The sequence below is a fragment of the Symphalangus syndactylus genome, chromosome 3 (genome assembly GCF_028878055.3).
Source record: "Symphalangus syndactylus isolate Jambi chromosome 3, NHGRI_mSymSyn1-v2.1_pri, whole genome shotgun sequence".
In the NCBI taxonomy this organism is placed as follows: Eukaryota; Metazoa; Chordata; class Mammalia; order Primates; family Hylobatidae; genus Symphalangus; species Symphalangus syndactylus.
In genome coordinates, this window is record NC_072425.2 from 6,802,382 (window position 1) to 6,822,787 (window position 20,406).

General features: G+C 47.8%; 1 protein-coding gene across 4 annotated transcripts in view; it reads right to left on the bottom strand.

Moving 5' to 3' along the window:
* The window catches only part of CACNA1B (calcium voltage-gated channel subunit alpha1 B), a 243,833-nt gene that overhangs the window by 84,228 nt on the left and 139,199 nt on the right, over positions 1-20,406 (bottom strand). For 2 of the 4 annotated variants that reach the window (XM_055270114.2, XM_055270112.2), the window contains 3 exons: positions 18,745-18,807; positions 13,833-14,618; positions 12,504-12,721 (listed from right to left, as the gene is read on the bottom strand). In XM_055270114.2, the coding sequence (XP_055126089.1) occupies positions 12,504-12,721; positions 13,833-14,618; positions 18,745-18,807 (1,067 nt within the window). The remainder of the gene's footprint in view (positions 1-12,503; positions 12,722-13,832; positions 14,619-18,744; positions 18,808-20,406) is intronic. The other 2 variants (XM_063636690.1, XM_055270113.1) reach the window with 1 other exon arrangement.

Sequence of the window (20,406 nt, forward strand, 5' to 3'; positions counted from 1 at the left end):
TAGAACAAGAACAAAAGCTGACCATGAAAAAAGCTGACCATAAAGCCAAGGCACAGAGCAACTGCAAATGAATTTCAAAGAAAACTATCATACAGATCATGTTCTCCTAATCACAGCACACTTAAGTTAGAAATTAAGGCAGAAACCAGAAACAAAGAGATTAATTAAAATTAAAATTTTACATTTGAAAACTGAAAAAAAGACTAAAGAATTCATGGGTCAAAAATGATATATTCACAGATGGTACAACTGTGTCCTAAAAAAACCAAATAATCTACGGAAAATTACTTAGAATAACGAGAGTTTGTTTGACAATTCTGTGGCTGAACACAGAACCAACAGATGAAACTGCTTATTATTTCTATGCAGTAGAAGCAAATAATTAAGAAAGAAAAAACTTTTAAACAATACCATTTTAAAAAACAGAATAAGCAAGGTAAAAAGACAAAAAGACATTTTCAGGATAGAAGAAAACAGAGATAAACACAAAAGTGAGATTAAAATCCTACAATCTTCTATTTGAATTACAAATGCCACAGAATTAATGACATATTTTTCTCTTTTTTTTTTTTTTTTTGAGACGGAGTCTTGCTCTATCGCCCAGGCTGGAGTGCAGTGGCGAGATCTTGGCTCACTACAACCTCCGCCTCCTGGGTTCAAGCGATTCTCCTGTCTCAGCCTCCTGAGTAGCTGGGATTACAGGCACGCCCCACCACACTGGCTAATTTTTATACACTTTTTTTTTTTTTTTTTTTCCAGTAGAGATGGGGTTTAGCCATGTTGGCCAGGCTGGTCTCGAACTCCTGACACCAGGTGATCCGCCCACATTGGCCTCCCAAAGTGCTGGGATTACAGGCGTGAGCCACTGCATCCAGCCACTTTTCTCTTTTTAAAAAGCCCACCAAAAAGCCTGAAAGCAATAAAAACCCAGAAGCAATGACCACAGATGACTGTTTCTAAATACCCTATCTTATCAAAGGAGCCATGGTGTCTCCATCAGGTTCTACAGAAGCACACCGTGAGGTGGGACAGGCTCCCAGAAGAAACCAGAAGCAATGACCACAGACAACTGTCTCTAAATACACTATCTCATCAAAGGAGCCACGGCGTCTCCATCAGGTTCTACAGAAGCACACCGTGAGGTGGGACGGGCTTCCAGACGGGAAGAGAAAAGCAAGACAGGGAGGTGAAGAAGCCGGGCAAGGGTGCGCTTCAGACCAAGTCCTGCAAAGGTGGCTTAGGCTCCCACAGGGACACTCTGGGCTGTCATCTGAACCAGAAGGTTGTCCTGACTGAAGCCAGAGAGCTGGCTCTCCTGCACCTGCACTTTCCCTTCATTGGCTAAGTGCCACCTTGGGGGATGCAAACTCCGATGCACTTCCTGTGGTTCCTGTAGTCCAAGGGAAGTCTCTGAAGAGGAGCTGAAGAGGAAGCCCCTGGAGGCAAAGGCCACCAGAGTACGGGGGCAGGGGGGTGGAATCCACAGGAATCACAGCAGTGTCCAGCGTGTGCTGCTTCTTGGAGAAATGAGAAATTCTCGATCGGGGACAGGAAGTGCGCACAATGATCCTGGAACATGCTGTCATAGACGAAAACCAGAGAACTGTCAAACTCTACTCCAGGCCTGTGAGAAGGGCAGAACGATCAACTTGAAAGGGTGAACATTGGCCAAGATAGGACAATTTAAGTACCAAAAGTAATAGTGACTGCAAAGAACTGAAATACATCAAACACATTAAAATTCAAAATTTTACAATAATAATTTTCTTATAGCTCTCACTGGTCCTATTTGTTAATAGGGCATTGATTATTTTGAAAACTTATAAATAAAGGGACAGAATGAAGCAAGTACCTTGTTTAATACACATACAAACTGAATTTCAGGGTAACCAAGCAGTTGATGAGGTAAGATCTTTCTTACAGAAAAAGTCAAAATAACAAACACAGAAAGAATCATGAAATTATAAATTCACCATTTTGCGACCCTCACTGAACTCACAGATCTGGGTAACAATCATCGATGTCACTACAACCATTTAGGGAAAGACCAGTGGAGAACTTTACAATGGCAGATCAGGCTGAACCCACTGCTCCATCACCCAGAGAGACACCAGACATGACAGAGCTCCTGACACCATGCGGCAGGAAGTGTACACCACCACCTGGAAGCCTTCCAAAAGAAGGGAACTGGATTCTTTCTCTCTTTTTTTTGAGACAGAGTCTCGCTCTGTTGCCCAGGCTGGAGTGAAATGGCGCGATCTCGGCTCACTGCAACCTCCGCCTCTCGGGTTCAAGCGATTCTCCTGGCTCAGCCTCCTGAGTAGCTGGGATTACAGGCGCTTGCCACCACACCTGGCTAATTTTTGTATTTTTAGTAGAGATGGAGTTTCACCATGTTTGCCAGGTTGGTTTCGATCGACTGACCTTAGGTGATCCTCCAACCTCGGCCTCCCAAAGTGCTGGGATTACAGGTGTGAGCCACTGAGCCCAGCCTGGATTCTTTCACAACGGTCTCTAGACATCCTTTGGTTGTCACAACTAGTTGCTCCTGGCAACGAGAGGGCGGAGGCCAGGGATGCTGCTAGGCATCCTAAAATGCAGAGGCCACGGTCCACAATAGAGCTTCAACAGCTCCAAGGCTGTGAAACCCCACACAGTTCTGCTCTGTCCCACCTGGACTGCATTAGTCACTTAGCAGCCATCTGGGTTATGAGGTTGGCTGTCATGGTATTGCAGTAATTATGTTCAAGTAACCCTTATTTTACTTAATAATGGCCCCAAAGTGCAAGAGTAGTTATGTAACAAATATTTTCAGATCACAGTGGACCTCAGATAACAGAAAGTGGGGAAAGTGAAACCATGGATAAGGGGGGACTAAAAGATCCTTGGACATCATATATAAGGCAAATACAAGATTCTAAAAGGTAGAAGGAAGAAGGAAAATATTGGCTAGGGACCTTGGGACCTGAGGAATGACACAACAATAAGCTTCTTATCTGAGTTTTCTTTTATGCCTCACATATATCCTAGATTTGGTACTAGTGAACCCAACAACCCAGAAATGCCAATAGGCACAGATTTTTTAAAGGCTCAATAAACCCATCTCTCCCTAGTGAAAGGACTAGGAAAGGGGCAGCCTACCGAGATATAAAACTTATAGACAATAATCACTAAACAACAGCCAAACTACACACACACACCAAAAAAAAACTATGACCCTACCTCCACTTAAACCAGCAGAAACTGGGTGGGGAGCCTAGACTTCCACCCTCACCACCATCCCAAAGCCCCTGCTAGGGTGGTCTGAGAGACAGCCAAGTGGGAGCAGGGACTTTCATCCCTATCTAGTGGTAACAAGACCCCCAATACACACAATGCCAGTAGAGATCACACAGGGGGCCTAGACATCATGTCTCACCCAGCAGGAATGAGACCACCTCTTCCTCCTACTCAATGGAGCGAGCCCTGGTGGAAAGTCAGGACTTCTACTGCCACCTGGAGGTGATGAGGTCTATCTCCATCGTGTCAAGGCCAGCCAGATGGGGAACAGTAACAAGACACTCTCCTCTCTCTCCCAGTCAGGCCGGTATGAATAGAAGCCTAGTGGGAAGCTAAAACTCCCAGCCTAGCCTAGCAGTAATGAGTAATCCTTCTCACCCAGAATGTCAATGGAACTCAAGTTAAGAATCTATACTTCAATCCCCATCTGTCAATAATGGGGCAACTCTCTACAACCCCTGTAATATGGTTTGGTGTGTCCCCACCCAAATCTCACCTCAAATTGTAATCCCTATAATCCCCATGTGTCAAGAGAGGGACCAGATGGAGGTAATTGGATCATGGGGATGGTTTCCCCTACGCTGTTCTCGTGATAGTGAGTCTCACGAGATAGGATGGTTTTATTAGGTGTCTTGTGCTCACTCTGTCCTGCCACCCTGTGAAGAAGATGCCTGCTTCTCTTTTGCCTACCGCTATGATTTTAAGTTTCCTGAGGCCTCCTCAGCAATGTGAAACTATGAGTCAATTAAACCTCTTTCCTTTATAAATTCCCTGGTCTCAGGTATTTCTTCATAGCAGTGTGAAAATGGACTAATATGGCCCACTACTTGCTGGTGTGGCATCACAGTAGACAAGCTAAAACTGAAGATGTAAATAAGACTTAGGGCTCATAACACAATACCAATGAGAGTCTAGTTTCAACCAAAAATCACTCACCACACCAAGAACCAGGAAATCTCAACTTGAATGAGAAAACACAATCAACAGACACCAAGATGATATAGATGTTAGAATTATCTGACAAAGATTTTAAAAACACCCATTATAAAAATGCTCAGCAGATAATTTAAAACACACTTAAAAGAAATGAAAAATATAAAATTATCAGCAAAGAAATAAAGTCTCAGGAAAGAAACAGAAGATATAACGAACCAAATGGAAACTTCAGAAATGAAAAATACAATGACTGAAATTAGAAAATCAATAGATGGGCTCCACAACAGAATGGAAGGCACAGAGGAAAGAGTCAGTGAACTGGAAGATAGAATAATAGAAATGATCCAATCTGAGCAACAGAGAGAAAGTAGACTTAAAAAAGTGAATAGAGCTCAGGGGCCTTTGGGACTATAACAAAAGATCTAACATTCATGTCATCAGAGTCCTGGAAAGAAAAGAGAAAGAGGCAGAACTAAAGAAGTATTTAAAGACATAAAGGATGAAAAATTTCCAAATTTGGCAAAAGATATAAACCTACAAATTCAAGAAATTGAGCAAACCCCAAACAAGATAAACTTAAAGGAACTCACATCAAAGCACACTGTAATCAAACTTCTGAAATACAAAGACAAGGAAAACAATCTTGAAAGCAGCAAGAGATAAACAACATCTTACCTATAGGAAGAAAACAATTCGAATGACAGTGGATTTCTCATCAGAAACCATGGAGGTCAGAAGGAAGAGGCACACGTTTTTTTCAAGTGCTGAAAAAAAAAGAACTGTCAACCCAGAATTCTATACCCACTGAAAATACCCTTCAGGAATGAAGGGAAAATCAAGACATTCTCAGATGAAGGAAAACTAAGAGAATTTGTCACCCGCAGACCTACCACAAAAGAATGTCTAAGGAAGTTCCTCTAAACAGAAAGTAAGTTATGAAAGAAGAAATATTGGAATATCAGGAAGGAAGAAAGAATAACAGGAGTAAAAATACAGGTAAATACAACACACTTTTCTTCTCCTCTTGAGTTTTCCAAATTACGTTTGACAGTTGAAGCAAAAATTATAACATACTCTGATGTGGTTCTAAAAGTACATAGAAGAGCTATTTAAGACAATTACATTATAAATAGAAAAGGAAAAAGAGATATAAAGAGAGGTAAAGCTTCTACATTTCACATGAACTGGTAAAATGACTACATGAAGAAACTGGAGTAAGTTATGTATATATAACATAATACACAAGGCAACCACTAATAAAACCTATACGAGGTCTTAGAAAACCTATAGAAGAGATATACTCAAAAATACTACAGATAAAAGGAATTCTAAAGTACATTCAAGTAACCCACAGGAAGGGAGGAAAAGGAAACCAGAGAAATGAAAAACAGAAAGAAAAAAACAGAAAATAAGAAATAGAATAACAGACTTAAGCCCTAATATATCAATAATTATGCTAAGTGTAAACAATCTAAATATGCAAAATAAAAGACAGAATTGACAGAGTGGATTGAAAACATGAATACTATCTACAAGAAATTTACTTCAAATATAACTACATAGCTAGGTTGAAAGTAAAAGAGTGAAAAAATATATACCATGCACATATTAATCAAAAGAAGGCAGGACTGAACATATCTACATAAGATAAACTGCAGAGCAAAGAAGATTACCAGGTATAGAGAAGGACGTTACACAACAATTAAAGGGCCAGTCCACCAAAAAGACATAGAAATCCTAAATGTGTATGTGCCCAAAAACAGAACTGCAAACACATGAAGCAAAAACTAACAGTACTGAAAGGAGCAAAGATAAATCCACATTTACAGTTGGAGACTGAATATCCTTTTCTCAACAACTGACATATCTAGACAGAAAATCCGAATGTAGACAAAGATACTCAATAACATCATCAACCAACAGGATCTAAACAATGCTTATAGGAATGTACACCAACAACACAGAATGCATGTTCCCTTCAAAGGCTCACAGAACATACATCAAGATATGCCACATCCTGGGCCACAAAACAAACATTAACAAACTTAAAAGAACTGAAATAATACAGAACATGTTCTCTGACCATAAAGTAATCAAACTAGAAGTCAATAACAGAAAAATAGGCAAATCTCCAAATGTTTGGAGACTAAACAACACACTTCTAAACAGTCCATGAGTCTTCTCAAAGGAAATTTTTTAAACGGGACTGAAAAAATATTCAATATGAAAACCTGTGGAATGCAGCTGCCAAGAGGGAAACTTACAGAGCTAAATTTTGCAGCAGAAAAGAAGGAAAGACTCAAATCAACAATCTAAGCTCCTACCCCAAGAAACTAGAAAAGAAGAGCAAAAGAAACCCAAAGCAAACAGAAAGAAGGAAATAATAAACAGCAGAAATCAAAAGAAATTGAAAACAGAAAAATAATAGAGAAAATCAATGTAACAATAACTTGGTTCTTTGAAAACATCAATAAAAGTATACAAACTCCTTCTAAGACTCACAAAGAAAAAAGAGAGAAGACAGCAAATTACCAATATAAGAAATGAGACAGGAGTTACCACTACAGATTATGCAGACATCAAAGGGATAATAAGGAAACATCACAAACAGCTGTACACACTTAAATAAGAGGGACTAATTCCTCAGAAAGCACAAACTACTACAACTCATCCAATATGAAATAGATAACACTGTATCTATTAAGGAAATTATATTTGTAATTTAAAAAATTCCAAAAAAGAAATGCTTCATTGGCAAAATTTCCCAAACATTTAAAGGAGAATTAATATCAGTTCAACATAATCTCCTCTAGAAAACAGAAGAGGGACAATCCATTCAATTCAAAACATTTTATGAATCCAATATTACTCTGATACCAAAACCAGAGACAGCACAAAAAAGAAAACTACAGAGCAACATCCCTCATGAATACAGACGCAAAACTCCTTAACAAAATATTAGCAAATAGAATTCAGCAACATAGAGAAATAATTATACACCAGTAGGGTTATTCATAACGATAAAGGCCCATTTAATATTTGAAAATAAATCAATATAAACTACCATATTAACAGAAAAAACACACATGATAATATCAATTGATGCAGAAAATCATTTGACAATATTCATCCACTCACGACAAAAATTATTTAAAAAAAAAAAGCAATAAATGGGAACTTTCTCAACTTGATAAAGAACATCTACCAAAAAACAAAACAAAAAACAACCAAACAAACCCAAAAACCTTACAGCTAATATCATACTAAATGATGAAAGACAAAATGCTCCCTCCAGGAAAGATGTCAGTTCTTGCCACAGCTATTCAAAATAGTACTGGAAGTCACAGACAGTGCAATAAGGGAAGACAGGGAAATAAAAGGCATGTATGTCAGAAAGGAAAAAACTAAAACTGTTCATTTGCAGATGTCTTATACTCTGTGGAAAATCCCAAAGAATCTACAAACACACACCTAGCACAAATATAAGCCAAAATTACATAGTCTCTTTTAAAATTTGATGAAAATGGGCTGGGCAAGGTGGCTCATGCCTGTAATCCCAACACCTCAGGAGGCTGAGAAAGGCAGACCACTTGAGGTCAGGAGTTCGAAACCAGCCTGGCCAAAATGGTGAAACCCCATCTCTACTAAAAATACAAAAAAATTAGCCATGTGTGGTGGTGCATGCCTGTAATCCCAGCTACTCGGGAGGCTGAGGCACGAGAATCACTTTGAACCTGGGAGGTGGTGGTTGCAGTGAGCCGAGATGGCACCACTGCACTCCAGTCTGGGCAACAGAGCGAGATCCCATCTGCAAAAAAAAAAAAAAAAAGAAAGAAAAGAAAAGAAAAACACAAAAAACACAGGATCAAAAATGACAAGGAGGAAAAACACTGAAACAGAGGGAAATTTTTACAACTTTAAGCCACTCAAGGCTATGTAAATAAGTGGGAAAACCTAGATCAAATGGATAATTTCTAAGGAAAATATAATTTACCAAACTCATCTCAAGAGGCAACAATGTTTAAGCAGACCAACATCCATACAGAAAAAGAGGTATTACAAAGGAACTACCCTACAAAAAGAGACCAGACAGCAACAATTTCACAAGATAATTCTATCAAATATTTAAAGATCACATAATTCCTATACTACATGAGCTACCCTTGAGCACAAGAAGACATTCTAATTATTTTTATGAACCAATAACAGGTATATCCCACAGAATATATCCTTGGATAGTATTTTCCAATAGAGCACTGCCAAGTTTTATAATGCCCATGCTTCTGGAAAACATATATATCTTTCATTACAGTGTTATTGGCTTTTCTGGCTGATATTTATATTAAAAAAAAGTATACATGCCCAAAAGTCAATATAATGTTTTTAACAAAATAATGTGGGGAACAACTCTCAGGCAGGATTCCAAATTCAGTTGATTGTGTGAAGAAACCTGAAAGAACTAATCCTTCAAGATGGATCCCAAGTGGCTGAGCCTACATTTAAGTCAGAGAGAAGCAGCCATATGCTGAATAGAGGTCCCAGAAAACACACACCTTTTTAACTCTGGGAACTTTCAGAGCTCACCTGAACCAACCAATCAGAGTTCACTTGCCTCAGCCAATCAGAATTCAGCTATATGGACCAATCAGAACTCAGCTGTGTCAACCAATCAGACCAAGCAAGTCTGAATCCTTCATTTGCATAAAGGGACTTGATTAAGAACCTGGGCAGGAAATGTCAAACCTTCTCTTTCTCCTCCGGAATGTGCCTTCATTTTAGAAGGAAGGCTGCATCTTCCTGGTTTGCAAACTGTTCACTAGAATAAAGCCTGTTTCCTCCAAACTCCTTTTCAGAGAACTTTTGTTCACAGTACGTTATGGGAATCGTATAAATGTTTTTGAAAAGTACAAGTTTCAATAAAGGAGGTATCTAAAGCAATTGCTTATTACTAGCTATTTTAACTGGTAATCAGGAAACAATATGCTAAGCATTTTATGTTCTATTATGATTGTTTATTAGTTTTCATTGTTTAACTGTGCTTTATATTTTACAAAATTGGTTATGAATTTTTAGTTGATACATAACACATTATAATGTTTTACCATTTAAAATAATGGGGCCAGGCACAGTGGCTCACGCCTGTAATCCCAGCACTTCGGGAGGCCAAGGCGGGTGGATCACTTGAGGTCAGGAGTTAGAGATCAGCCTGGCCAACACAGCGAAACCCTATCTCTACTAAAAATACAAAAATTAGCCAGGTGTGGTGGTGGGCGCCTGTAATCCCAGCTACTCCGGAGGCTGAGGAAGGAGAATCGCTTGAACCCAGGAGGCAGAGCCGAGATGGTGCCACTGCACTTCAGCCAGGGTGGCAGAGCAAGACTCAGTCTCAAAAAAAAAAAAAAAAAAAAAAAAAAGGTGGTAGGGGGTGGAAATGAGACCCTCTTTTGGAACATTTGATTTTCAGGAATGGAGCTGTGAAGTTAAGGAATAGATAACTCTATGTCATTGATATTTAAACCTTATGATCCTCAAATGTGACAAAAGAAAGCTACAGAACACATCTCGCTTAAAAATATCAATCCAAAAATCCTACAAAAAACGTTAAACAGAATCCAATGGCATATTACAAAATAAATATAATAACCACTTGGATTTATTCTAAGATTGCAAAGATATTTCATATCAAAAAATTCATTACTATAAATCCCCGTATCTAAGGAGAAAAAAATATATGATCTCTATGGATGCTGAAAAGGTGTTCAACAAAATTCAACATCTATTCCAGATAAAAACACTTACTGAAGTAGAACTAATGGATACTACAACATAATTTTACACACACACACGCCCCTCAGGCCCCAAACCAAAATTTTATTTAGTGTAGGCAGAAACAAGGTAATGCCCAGTAATTCCATTGTTATCTGATAGTGAAATCAGACAAAAAAATGAGTGGTGTAAGACTTAGAAAGAAAGAGAAGTATATTTGCAGAAGTTTTGATAATATATCTGGGAAAAAAAGGGGGAATCAGTGAAACTAATAAACAATTTGAGGATTCAGAAAAGTAGCAGGATACATAATCAACATATAAAAACTAATAGCCTAGATTTCTGCTTCTAGTAGAAGTAATAACAGGGACCACAATCAGTTGTTTTTAACAATCGAAAACACCAGACATTAAGAGAATGAAAAACCAAGCCACAGACTGGGAGAAAATGCTTGCAAAAACACGTATCTGATGAAAGACTTGTATCCAAAATATACAAAGAACTCCTAAAACTCAACAACTAGAAAACAAACAACCAGAATAAAAAGTGGGAAAAAGATTTGAATAGGAACCTCATCAAAGAAAATTATACACATGGCAAATAAGCATATTAAAAGATGCTCAACATCATATGTCATTAGGAAATTGCAAAATAAACAAGATATCATTACACGCTTAATTAGAATAGCTCAAATCCAAAATACTGACAACACTGAATATTGGCAAGGATGTGAAGCAATAGGAACTCTCATTCATTGCTGGTGGGAATGCAAAATGGTACGGTCCCTTTGGAAGATAGTTTGTCAGTTTCTTATAAAGATAAACATAGTCTTACCATATAATCCAATAAGCATGCTATTAAGTATTTACCCAAATGAGTTGAAAACTTATGTCCACACAAAAACCTGAACATGAATGTTTATAGCAGTTTTATTCATAATTGCCAAAAATTGGAAGCAACAAGATGTCCTTCAATAGGTGAATAAATAAACTGTGGTACGCCCAAAAGACAGAATTAATCCAACGCATAAAACAAATGAGCTGTCAAGCCACAAAAAGATACAAAGGAAACTTAAGTGCATATTGCTAATGGAAAGAAGCCAATCTGAAAAGGCTGCATACTGTATGATTCCAACCCTATGACAGTCTAGAAAAGGCAAAACTAGAGGGACAGTGAAAAGATCAGTGGTTGCCAGCGGGGGTGTAGGGAAGAGCATAGGGAGCCTGGGGAGGAGTCACACCTGGATTCCTGCAGATAAAAGCCAGGTGGAGACCCTAGGCTCATCCTCAAGCTGATCCACAGAGAATCAGGTGAGGGAGCTGGGCAGGCAGACTCACTTGTGCCTATGGGAAGTGAACAAGAAAATGAACCAAGGACAACTTTCCTCCAAGGAAGCAAAGGAAAAGGGGAGGCTGAGCAGTAAGAGGCTGTGTCTTCCACAGTTATACCTGGAATTGTGCGCCAGTCCACAGGCCCCAGGTGAGAGCACCTGAGCAAGAGAGAATGTCATGCACACATCTGTGTGTGGAGATCTGTCTGCAAACATGGGCATGCACATGTCTGTGTGTGGGGATGTGTCTGCAAACACGGGCATGCACATGTCTGTGTGTGGAGATCCGTCTGCAAACACGGGCACGCACACGTCTGTGTGTGGGGATGCATCTGCAAACATGGGCATGCATGTGGTGGCACCTGATTGAGTCCGTCTGGTCTGCTTAAGACCTAAATGCTTCTGCTGGCATTCATGTGAGTCCTGTTTCTATGGCCTCTCTTCTACCCCTTTTTTCTCTGTATTTAAGAAAGGAGGGCTCCTCCTTGATGCCCATGAAATGCCCACGCATCTTCCCCACCACGTAAAGGGCCTGTATTTGTAACCAGCAGATCTCTCCCTATTAGACAGGTTTCAAGACAGGAATGACATCTTGGTCCCCTGTGCCCTCAGGGACTGCACACAGGCAGGCACGGAAAGGCTGCTCACTGGGGATGTTCCGAGCATGTGAGTGAGCAAGGGGAGGAAAGAAGGCAGCTCAAATAAAGGCCTGGGAGCAGCCTCAGAGCAGGGATGGCACAGGCCCATGAACAAATGGGCACATGCAGTGGAGAGCCTCCTCCTCTGCAGCCCCTCGCCCTCGGCCCCAGTCAAGGCTGTGGACAGAGTCCTCAGCAGCTTTTGTGCAACCATCAAGAGTTGTGCCTGTTTTGTGGTCTGTCTTCCTGACAAGACTGTCTCCCTCCTACTATGCTCTCAGCACTCTAACACAGCATCTGGCACTTAGTTGGCAACATACAAATATTTTGGGAAGGAAGGAGAATGGAGCTCAACCTCAGTTATCTCTGGGGCACTAGAAATCAACAGGACATCAAGGGACAGATATTGACAGCAAAGGACTCTCTCTCCAGCCAGGAGAACAATTCAGAGAGGCAGGCTGGGTCCCCAGTGGCTGCTGTGGAGCAGGAGGGAATGGGGGTTGCTGGACCTGCACAAGATGGGCCCTGCCGCACTGGCACAGAGAGATACTCACTGGGAACGACCGTGGCTTCCCCAGGAGGGCCAGTCAGCATCACTGGGATGTGTACAACAGTGTTCGGGTCTGGGGGCTGACTGCCCATGCGAGTGACGTTCCGCTGATTGTCTGCATCCTCTGGCTGTTCCTCCACCTTCTGGAGACATGTGCTGGGCAGTGTGTGCATAGGGCCCACAGTCACAGTCCCACCGGTCTCCAGGTCACAGTGTGGCTCCCTGCAATCAAGAATGTACATCAGGCCTGGGCGCGGTGGTTCACACCTGTGATCCCGGCACCGGGAGGCAGAGACAGGAGGATCACTTGAGCCCAGGAGTTCAAGACCAGCCTAGGGAATATGGCGAAACCCCATCTCTACAAAAATTAAAAACTTAGCTGGGCGTGGTGACACGTGCACATAGTCCCAGCTATTCAGGCTGGGAAGGCTGAGGTGGGAGGATCGCTTCAGCCCGGGAAGTTGAGGCTGCAGTGAGCCATGATTGTGCCACTGCACTTCACCCTGGGCGATAGTGCGGTCCTGTCTCCAATAATAATAATAATAATGCATATCAGCAAAATCCTATCAATCAGAACCCTTAAACCTCCATGCAGACCAACTAAATCTATGACCACCTGCTCTGCTACTCTGGCATTCTGTATGTTTTTTAAATTACCCTATACAACTCCGTGTCTTTAGTCTGAAAGGCAGGGATGGGGCTGACCCATCCACACACAAAGACAGGGCGGCGGCTGGGTTGACCCTGGGCTGGGGCCTCCAGCGGCAAGTATTCTGGTTGGTTTGTGGCCAGTGGGTACCTGGTGACTGATGGTCTTGGCCACTGGACCACTGTTACCCCAGGCCCTCACAGAGTTGGTTAGTCCTGCCCCGGGGAGCAAGCTGGGCTAGCTGGGGTTCTTTCTGTCATGGTCGCACAGACTGGCCCCCACAGCCCGCTCTGTGCCCAGCCCACTGGCCTGCTCAGGCTTCCCTTGGGCCCTCCTGCCTCTCCTTCCTCCACAGCAATCCCCAACTTTTTCTTCTCCCAGGGCCACTTTGTTCTTTCCAAGCCAGTCGCAACAATTCCCCCTTAAGCCCTCCCTTCTTAAATAACGGCTGGCGTTCACGGAGCACACACACTCTGCCAAGCCTTTTACGGAGCATACACGCCCTGCCAAGCCTTTTACAGGTCAACCCTGCAAGGCAGGACTGTCACCACTCCACGTGAACGGCATGCAGAGACCCCAGCCCAGACGGCCCCCGCCGTGGACCCCATCCCCCCAGCCAGCGCTGGGGCCTGCACCGCCCCAGCCAACCCTTCCCTCCCTGACCCCGCCCAGCCGCGGACTCACCTGGGCTGGTGGTTCCGGAGCTCCCTCTCCTTGTCGGCTTCCACTATCTCAGCCTCCTTCTCCGTGGCCTCCTTCTCCACAGCCTCCTGCGCAGGCTGCGCCTTGTGCCGGGCCCGGTGCCGCCGCGCCGGCTCCTCCCCGCTCTCCGCCTCCCGGGCCCCCGCTCGGGGGCCGCCGCGGTGCCGCGCGCGCCGCTCGCCCTTGGCCCCGGCGCACTCCTTGCCCGGATCCTGGTGCCGGTGCGCGCGGTGGCGTCGGGGCTCCCGCTCGGCCGCTTCCTCCGGGGAGCCGCGCCGGTGGTGCCGCCGGCCGCCCTCGGGGCCTGGGCCTCGGCCGCGCTCGCTCCGCGCCTCCGGGGGCCCCGCAGCTTCTTTGCTGTGGCTGCGGTGCGGCCGCGGCCGCTCCTCCCGGGCACCGGGCTCCCCGCTCTCCGCCTTCGGGGCCTCTGCTCGGTCCTGGTCCCCCGCCGCGGGGGTCTTGTCCTTGTCGCGGTGCCGGTGGTGCCTGCGCGGAGGGTCGACGCCCTCGGGGGCCTCCGCAGCCTCAGGCCGGGCCTTGCCTCCCACAGGCCCCCGCGCGCCGTCGCGGCCCAGCTCCACCACTAGCGGCCGGTCCAGGTGCGTCTTCATGTCGGGCCGCAGGTGGCGCGTAGTGGCGAAGCGCAGCCGCTCCTCGGGGTCCATTTCGCTGTACAGCGCCTCGCAGCTGGCCCGCAGGTTCTGCAGCCGTAGCTGGCTGGCCCGCTGCTCCCACACCGAGCGCGCCTTGGCCGAGTTCTGCTGCCTGCTGCGGAGAGACTGGCGGTGAGCGCGGCCCCGTCGGCCGCCCGCCCGCCGCTCTCCAGGGAGGCCACAATGGACACACAGCAATGGAGCAATGGCGCAGGGAGGTGGGAGGCGTGGCCGCGGGAGCCCCCACACCCCTCGGGGGACGCGGATCAGGTGGGGGAACGCCCAAGGGAACCGAATTCAGCCCCGCCCTCCCCACGGTGTCCCACAGGACCCGCAAGGTGACAGCACCAGCCTGTCAGGAGGACCCTGGGGGGCTCAAGGAGGCCAAGGGGTACAGGACAGTGGGAATGCACCAGACAGGCCAAGCAGGTAAGTGGGCGGCTGGCCGGGAAGGCCACCGCGGGAGGGAAGGGCATGTTACAAAGGGCAGGACGGATGGAGACAGGAGCCAGGGAGGCCCTGCAGCCTCCCTGGGAGCTGGCCCCTGCTCCAGCACCAGCACAGCTGCTACAGGAAGGGCGGGACACGCAGCCCCTTCTCCAGAGGCACTTCCCCAACGCTACCTCCAGGAGGCAGGCCACCAGCCAGGTGAAAAGGCTGTTTGCCAGGGAACCCAGGGGGCAGGTGCTGGGGCAGAGCAGACAGCAGCCAAGGGAGCACCTGGCCCTCTCAGGAGCAAACGCAGAGTCTCTGCCAGTCCCCGAGGTGGTCAGCCGCGGCCCCGCAGCTGCCCCCTGGCTCAGTGACCAGGAGCCCAGAAGTCAGGTCTGAAGCTGGAAATGCCCCCTCCTGTGGCCACCAATGCCCTCCTCTCTTGGAGAGCCCCTCCCTCTACTGGGAGCAGAGCCAGAACATGGTCCTCGGAGCCCTCCAGCACCAGGGATGGCCAGTGGTCCAGGCTCAGACCTCACTGCATGGGCTACCGAAGGCCCTGACCCCTACTCCAATGTCATGGGCCCAAGCACCTCCTCTATTCACACATCACACATGGGGCTCCATAGCCCAGAGTGCACAGGAAGCCCTTTGCATTCTGGGCCTTCTGCTGAGTAAGACCACCTTTGGATAAGGTCTTATTATCCCAATACTAAGCCCCACCATCGCCAGGGAGAAACCTCATCTGAGGCCAGAGGCCTGCCCCGGAGCCTCCAAGGCTGCTGGGTGGCCTTGGCGGCAGTAGTCACTACACCAACGAGGGCCATGGCATCTGTGTCCTGCAACTGCCACGTGGTGCTCTGGGCACAGTGCCCACTTCATCCAGTCCTTACAACCACCTCAAGAATCAGGTGCTACTCTTGTCCCCATTTCACAGATGAAGATACTGAGCCTAGAGCGAGGATGTTACTTGCTCAGGGTCCCACAGTGAGTCAGGATCAGACACAGCCAAGGGCAAAAAGGAAAAACACTTCTAAAGAAGACATGAGTCCTTGGCCAGACCCCAACTGCACTAACAGCACAGGCTACAACCACGGCCTGCAGAGGCCCAGGCCGGCAGCCACCAGCTCCGGGGCCCTCAGCCGCTGAGCACCACTCTGACCTGCAAAGACAGAGCAGCCAGATGTGGGAAAGCCCAGTCCCTGCAGCCGGCCCACCCCAGGCAGGTGAACAATAAATCCTGCCCCTTTGTAGAAGTCCAGGCTGCAGTGGGAGCAACGTCCAGGGGCAGCACTTTGCACGAATGAAAGCGGAAGTGTGGTGTCTGTGTCTCGCCTGGGAGCTTGGATGGGGTGGGGGCAGGCAGGGCTACCTGTAGGGGCCGTCTACAGAACCCCAGCCTCAGTTGAAGCCCCAGGCCCTGACCTGTATCCCTGATGCATTGAAACTGTGCTGCCCCTGCTCCCAGGGGTGCCCTACAACTGACCCACAGAGGACCCACCAACCCCAGCAGGGACCAAGACAAAAGGGCTCTACTGCCAACAGTGCTGAGTGGTGTAAAACAGAGGGCAGCCCCAGGGGCTTGCACCAGGCACAGGAGCCCTGTGAGGGCGGAGGCTGTTCACTGCCTCAAGCCCCCCAGTCCACTCCAGTGCCCGAGAGGGGCCTGGGCTCTGAGCCACTTGGTCAGCAGGGTGGCCCGCTCTGATGAAGCCGTGAATTTTGGGGACCAGCATCGCAGTTCTAAAAAGACAGGCAGTGAGGACCATGGGGAACATGCAGAGGCACAGGGTCTGTGTGAAGGTGGGGTGGGCTCCAGACCACATATCTCTGCCGTCACCCTTGCATTCAGGTGTGGCTCCTTCTTGCCCAGGAAACACCTGGAGCAGGAAGAGGCCAGGCTGTCTGCTGGACTGAGGGCGCTGGCAGGCTGGCAGGCTCCCTGGCGACTACCCAGGCAGAGCAAGATGCTGAGCAACCTACGCTAGGGGCACCTGCCCGCCCCACTGCAGCCCCACTGGCTCTACCTGGCCTGTTCCTTCCACGCCTATCTGCTGCTCTCGGCCCTAACATCACCAGAGACTGTCTGCATCTGACCTCACTCGGCCAGTACCACCAGGTTCCTCTCTGGAGGTATCCCCTAGGTCTCTGAATCTGCGTGCCAGGCCTCTCTGCATGGTGTCTTAAGTCAGCCTGCACCTCCCCTGGCCGCTGTCTCTGTCCTTGCTCTATCTGGCACATATCCACACCAACTTAGAGTGAAGTGTGGCTGGTGACTAATCCAGGAAAGTCCTGGTTTAAAAGGGTTCTTTAAGGAGGTCACATGGATGACTGGCACCCCTGTGTCCTGGCCTCAGCTGGTAGGCACAACCCAGCTGTTCCAGGGAGGAAGGCTCAGCCATGCTTCAGCCGGGTGCTGTGGGGAACTGCAGGATTCAGAAGTGGCCTCAAGGCGCTCTGTGGCCCTGCTTTGAGGTCTCTGGGCTCAGACAACCCGGAACTGCTGACTATATGAAGCAGCCCTGGTGTGACACCATGGATACCTGCCATTTGCATTTTTTTTTTTTTTTTTTTTTTTGGGAGACGGAGTCTCGCTCTGTTGCCTAGGCTGGAGTGCGGTGGCGCGATCACGGCTCACTGCAACCTCTGCCTCCCAGGTTCAAGCAATTCTCCTGCCTCAGCCTCCTGAGTAGCTGGGACTACAGGCACCCACCACCACTCCCGGCTAATTTTTTGTATTTAGTAGAGACAGGGTTTCACCGTGTTGCCCAGGCTGGTCTTGAACTCCTGAGCTCAGGGAATCCACCCACCTCAGCCTCCCAAAGTGCTGGATTACAGGTGTGAGCCACCGCGCCCAGCCACCATCTGCATCTTACATTTTATTCCACCCTGCAGATGGATTCAGGATCCAGCATGCTTTCTTGCCCCAGGAGACATCAGTGCCTCTGACAGCCAGCAGCAAACAGTGCTCGTGGAAAGACTGAGCCCAGCTCCATGCTGGCTACCAGTAAGGAAGCACCAGGCAGGGGGGGCAAGGGCAGCAGGGGCCTCATCACCATCAGGACACAGACAGGACACCTGGCCACTTCCATCAGGTGCCAGGTGGCCTGACCACTTCAGGGACCCCTCACCTGCGGGGCCTGGCCTTGCCCTCCAGGGGAAGCCCCTGAGGACCAGCCATCCATGAGCACTTCCCCATGAGAAGCTGCCCGAGGGGAAGGCCAGCCAGTCACTCCGTGGAGGGCCACCCTGGAGTTTCCGTGTCTCCGCCTCGCGCCCTGGGTGATCTACTGTAAGTTTCACAAGTGGACAACAGCTCTCTGCTCTTGCTAGAACAAGGACTTCCTGAGAATCACAGACACAGTCCCTCCCAAGTAAGAGGCCTAGGAGGACCCATAAACATCCCCAGTGAGCCCCTAAAGAGCACTCTCTGCTCTGCCTGCTCACAGGGCCCTGACCTCACGGGAACCACAAGGAGACCTGAGCCCATGACACCCAGTCCACTCAGGAGAAGCAGACACACTCGAGACACCGGAGTGAGCGGACACAACAGTCAGCAGACAAAAAGACAAAAGACCAGGAGGGAAAGGAGGAGGGGCTGAGCACAGAGGGTCTGACCCCGTGGCAGGACTTGTGGGACGTCAGGGAGCAAGCCCACCATTCCCCGCTCAGGCCACAGAAGCCTGGCCTGGAGCTGCCCCATGAAGCGAATGACTTGCGGTGAGATAGCAGAGTTAGGAGTGGAAGGAAGGTGTCTGCATGTAGTTATCATGAAGCCATGGATGGAATATCATAGCAGAGCGACTCACGGTGAGTTCACGCTGGAGACAGATGAGCTGCGAGATACAGTACCTCGAGCTTGCTTTACAAAACTGCACATGCAAAAAACAGAACAGACAGAAGTGAGAAAACCAGAGAGAGAGTTCTGAGAGAACCAGTGACACTGAGAGCCACGCCAGTGTAGGCGCAGGCTGCCATGTGCATCTGGACAGGAGGCCGTGGACGCGTCCGTCAGACGGGCACCAGCCGAGACCTCGGGGTGAAAGAGAAGTTGAGAACCAATTCCACACATGCAGAAAAGTGAGACTGAAGTGAGACAGCAAACCCTGTAATGCCTGGAAGACAGAAGCCATTAGCTCGGGGGCCCATCCATCACTCAGCACACACTATCCAGGACAGGCAGTAAGGCTGGGAAGACCCAACACCGATTTTCCTGCAGTTCCAAACAGCCCCCCGCACCCTGCAGTGGGAGGCTGACCGCACTGTCTCCCGGCCCTCGAGATGGGGCGGCGTAGACTAACAAAAGAGGCGAGGGTGCCCTTACACCCTGCGGCGGGAGGTTGACCACACTGTCTCCTGGCCCTCAAGATGGAGCAGCATAGGCTAACAAAGGAGGTGAGGGTGCCCTTTCTGGAGATGCCGCCTGGGCCCTGCTGCCAAACCCACCTGCCTTCCCGGTGAGCACCTAGACCCCACTCTGGTTCCAGCCCCAGGGCTCCCCAGGCTGCAACCCAGGCACTTCCGGGCCACCAGGACACCTCCAGGGCAAATCAAGCTACACCCCACCCAACCCACCTTCCTTTTAGGTGCAGCTCCAGCCATTTCCAAGTGACTTTCAAAGGCTTTTCTAAAACCAACAGAAAGAAACCAAAGCTCCCTTTACAGCCATTTCCCTCCAATTAACTTCCCAGGGGAGGGCCAGGTGGGCTGCAGCCCCTCCTTCTCAAGGCCAAGGTCTCTGCCTTTGTGGGCAGTCAAACCAGCTTACTTGCCCACAGGCTCTGGATGCAAACAGGCATGTGTGTGTGAGAGGGTGTGTGAGTGTGACACTGTGTGAGTGTGTGAGACTGTGTGTGAGAATGTGTGAGATTGTGTGTGTATGTGATTGAGAGTGTGGGATGATTATAACTGAATGTGTGAGATTGTGAGTGTTGTGAGGGTGGGTCTGCGTGTCTGTGTGTCTGTGTGAGTCTGTGTGTATGATTCTTTGTGTGCTTCTGTGACTGTGTATCTGTGTGTCTGTACCTGTGTATAAGTATGTATGTGAGTCTGTGTGCCTGTGCGTGTGCCTGCCTATATGTATTTGTGAGTATGTGTGTGTGTGTGAGTATCAGTGTTACTCTGCAGGCTGCCAGTGTTCAGAAATCCATGTGAGGATGAGGTTGACCCAGCAGAGAACCAGGAAGACATGTCCCTTTAAGCAGTGTCACCTGAGGCCCACCTTAGTGTCCCTTCAAGCAGCTGTCACCTGAGGCCCAGGATACACACAGCACTGCATGCGACACACTAGGGCGCCCTTCTGAGGCAGGTTCTGGCACCTCTGTGTCAAGCCAAACAGAGCATCACTGAGAGCCTCTCAAACACCAAGGAAACCCAAGTCCTCCCAGCACCCAGGGCACCAAGCCCGGCATTGGCCCCGCTCCGCAGACCATGCAGCACAGCTGTGGGGGGCAGGAGCAGGGTGAAGGGTA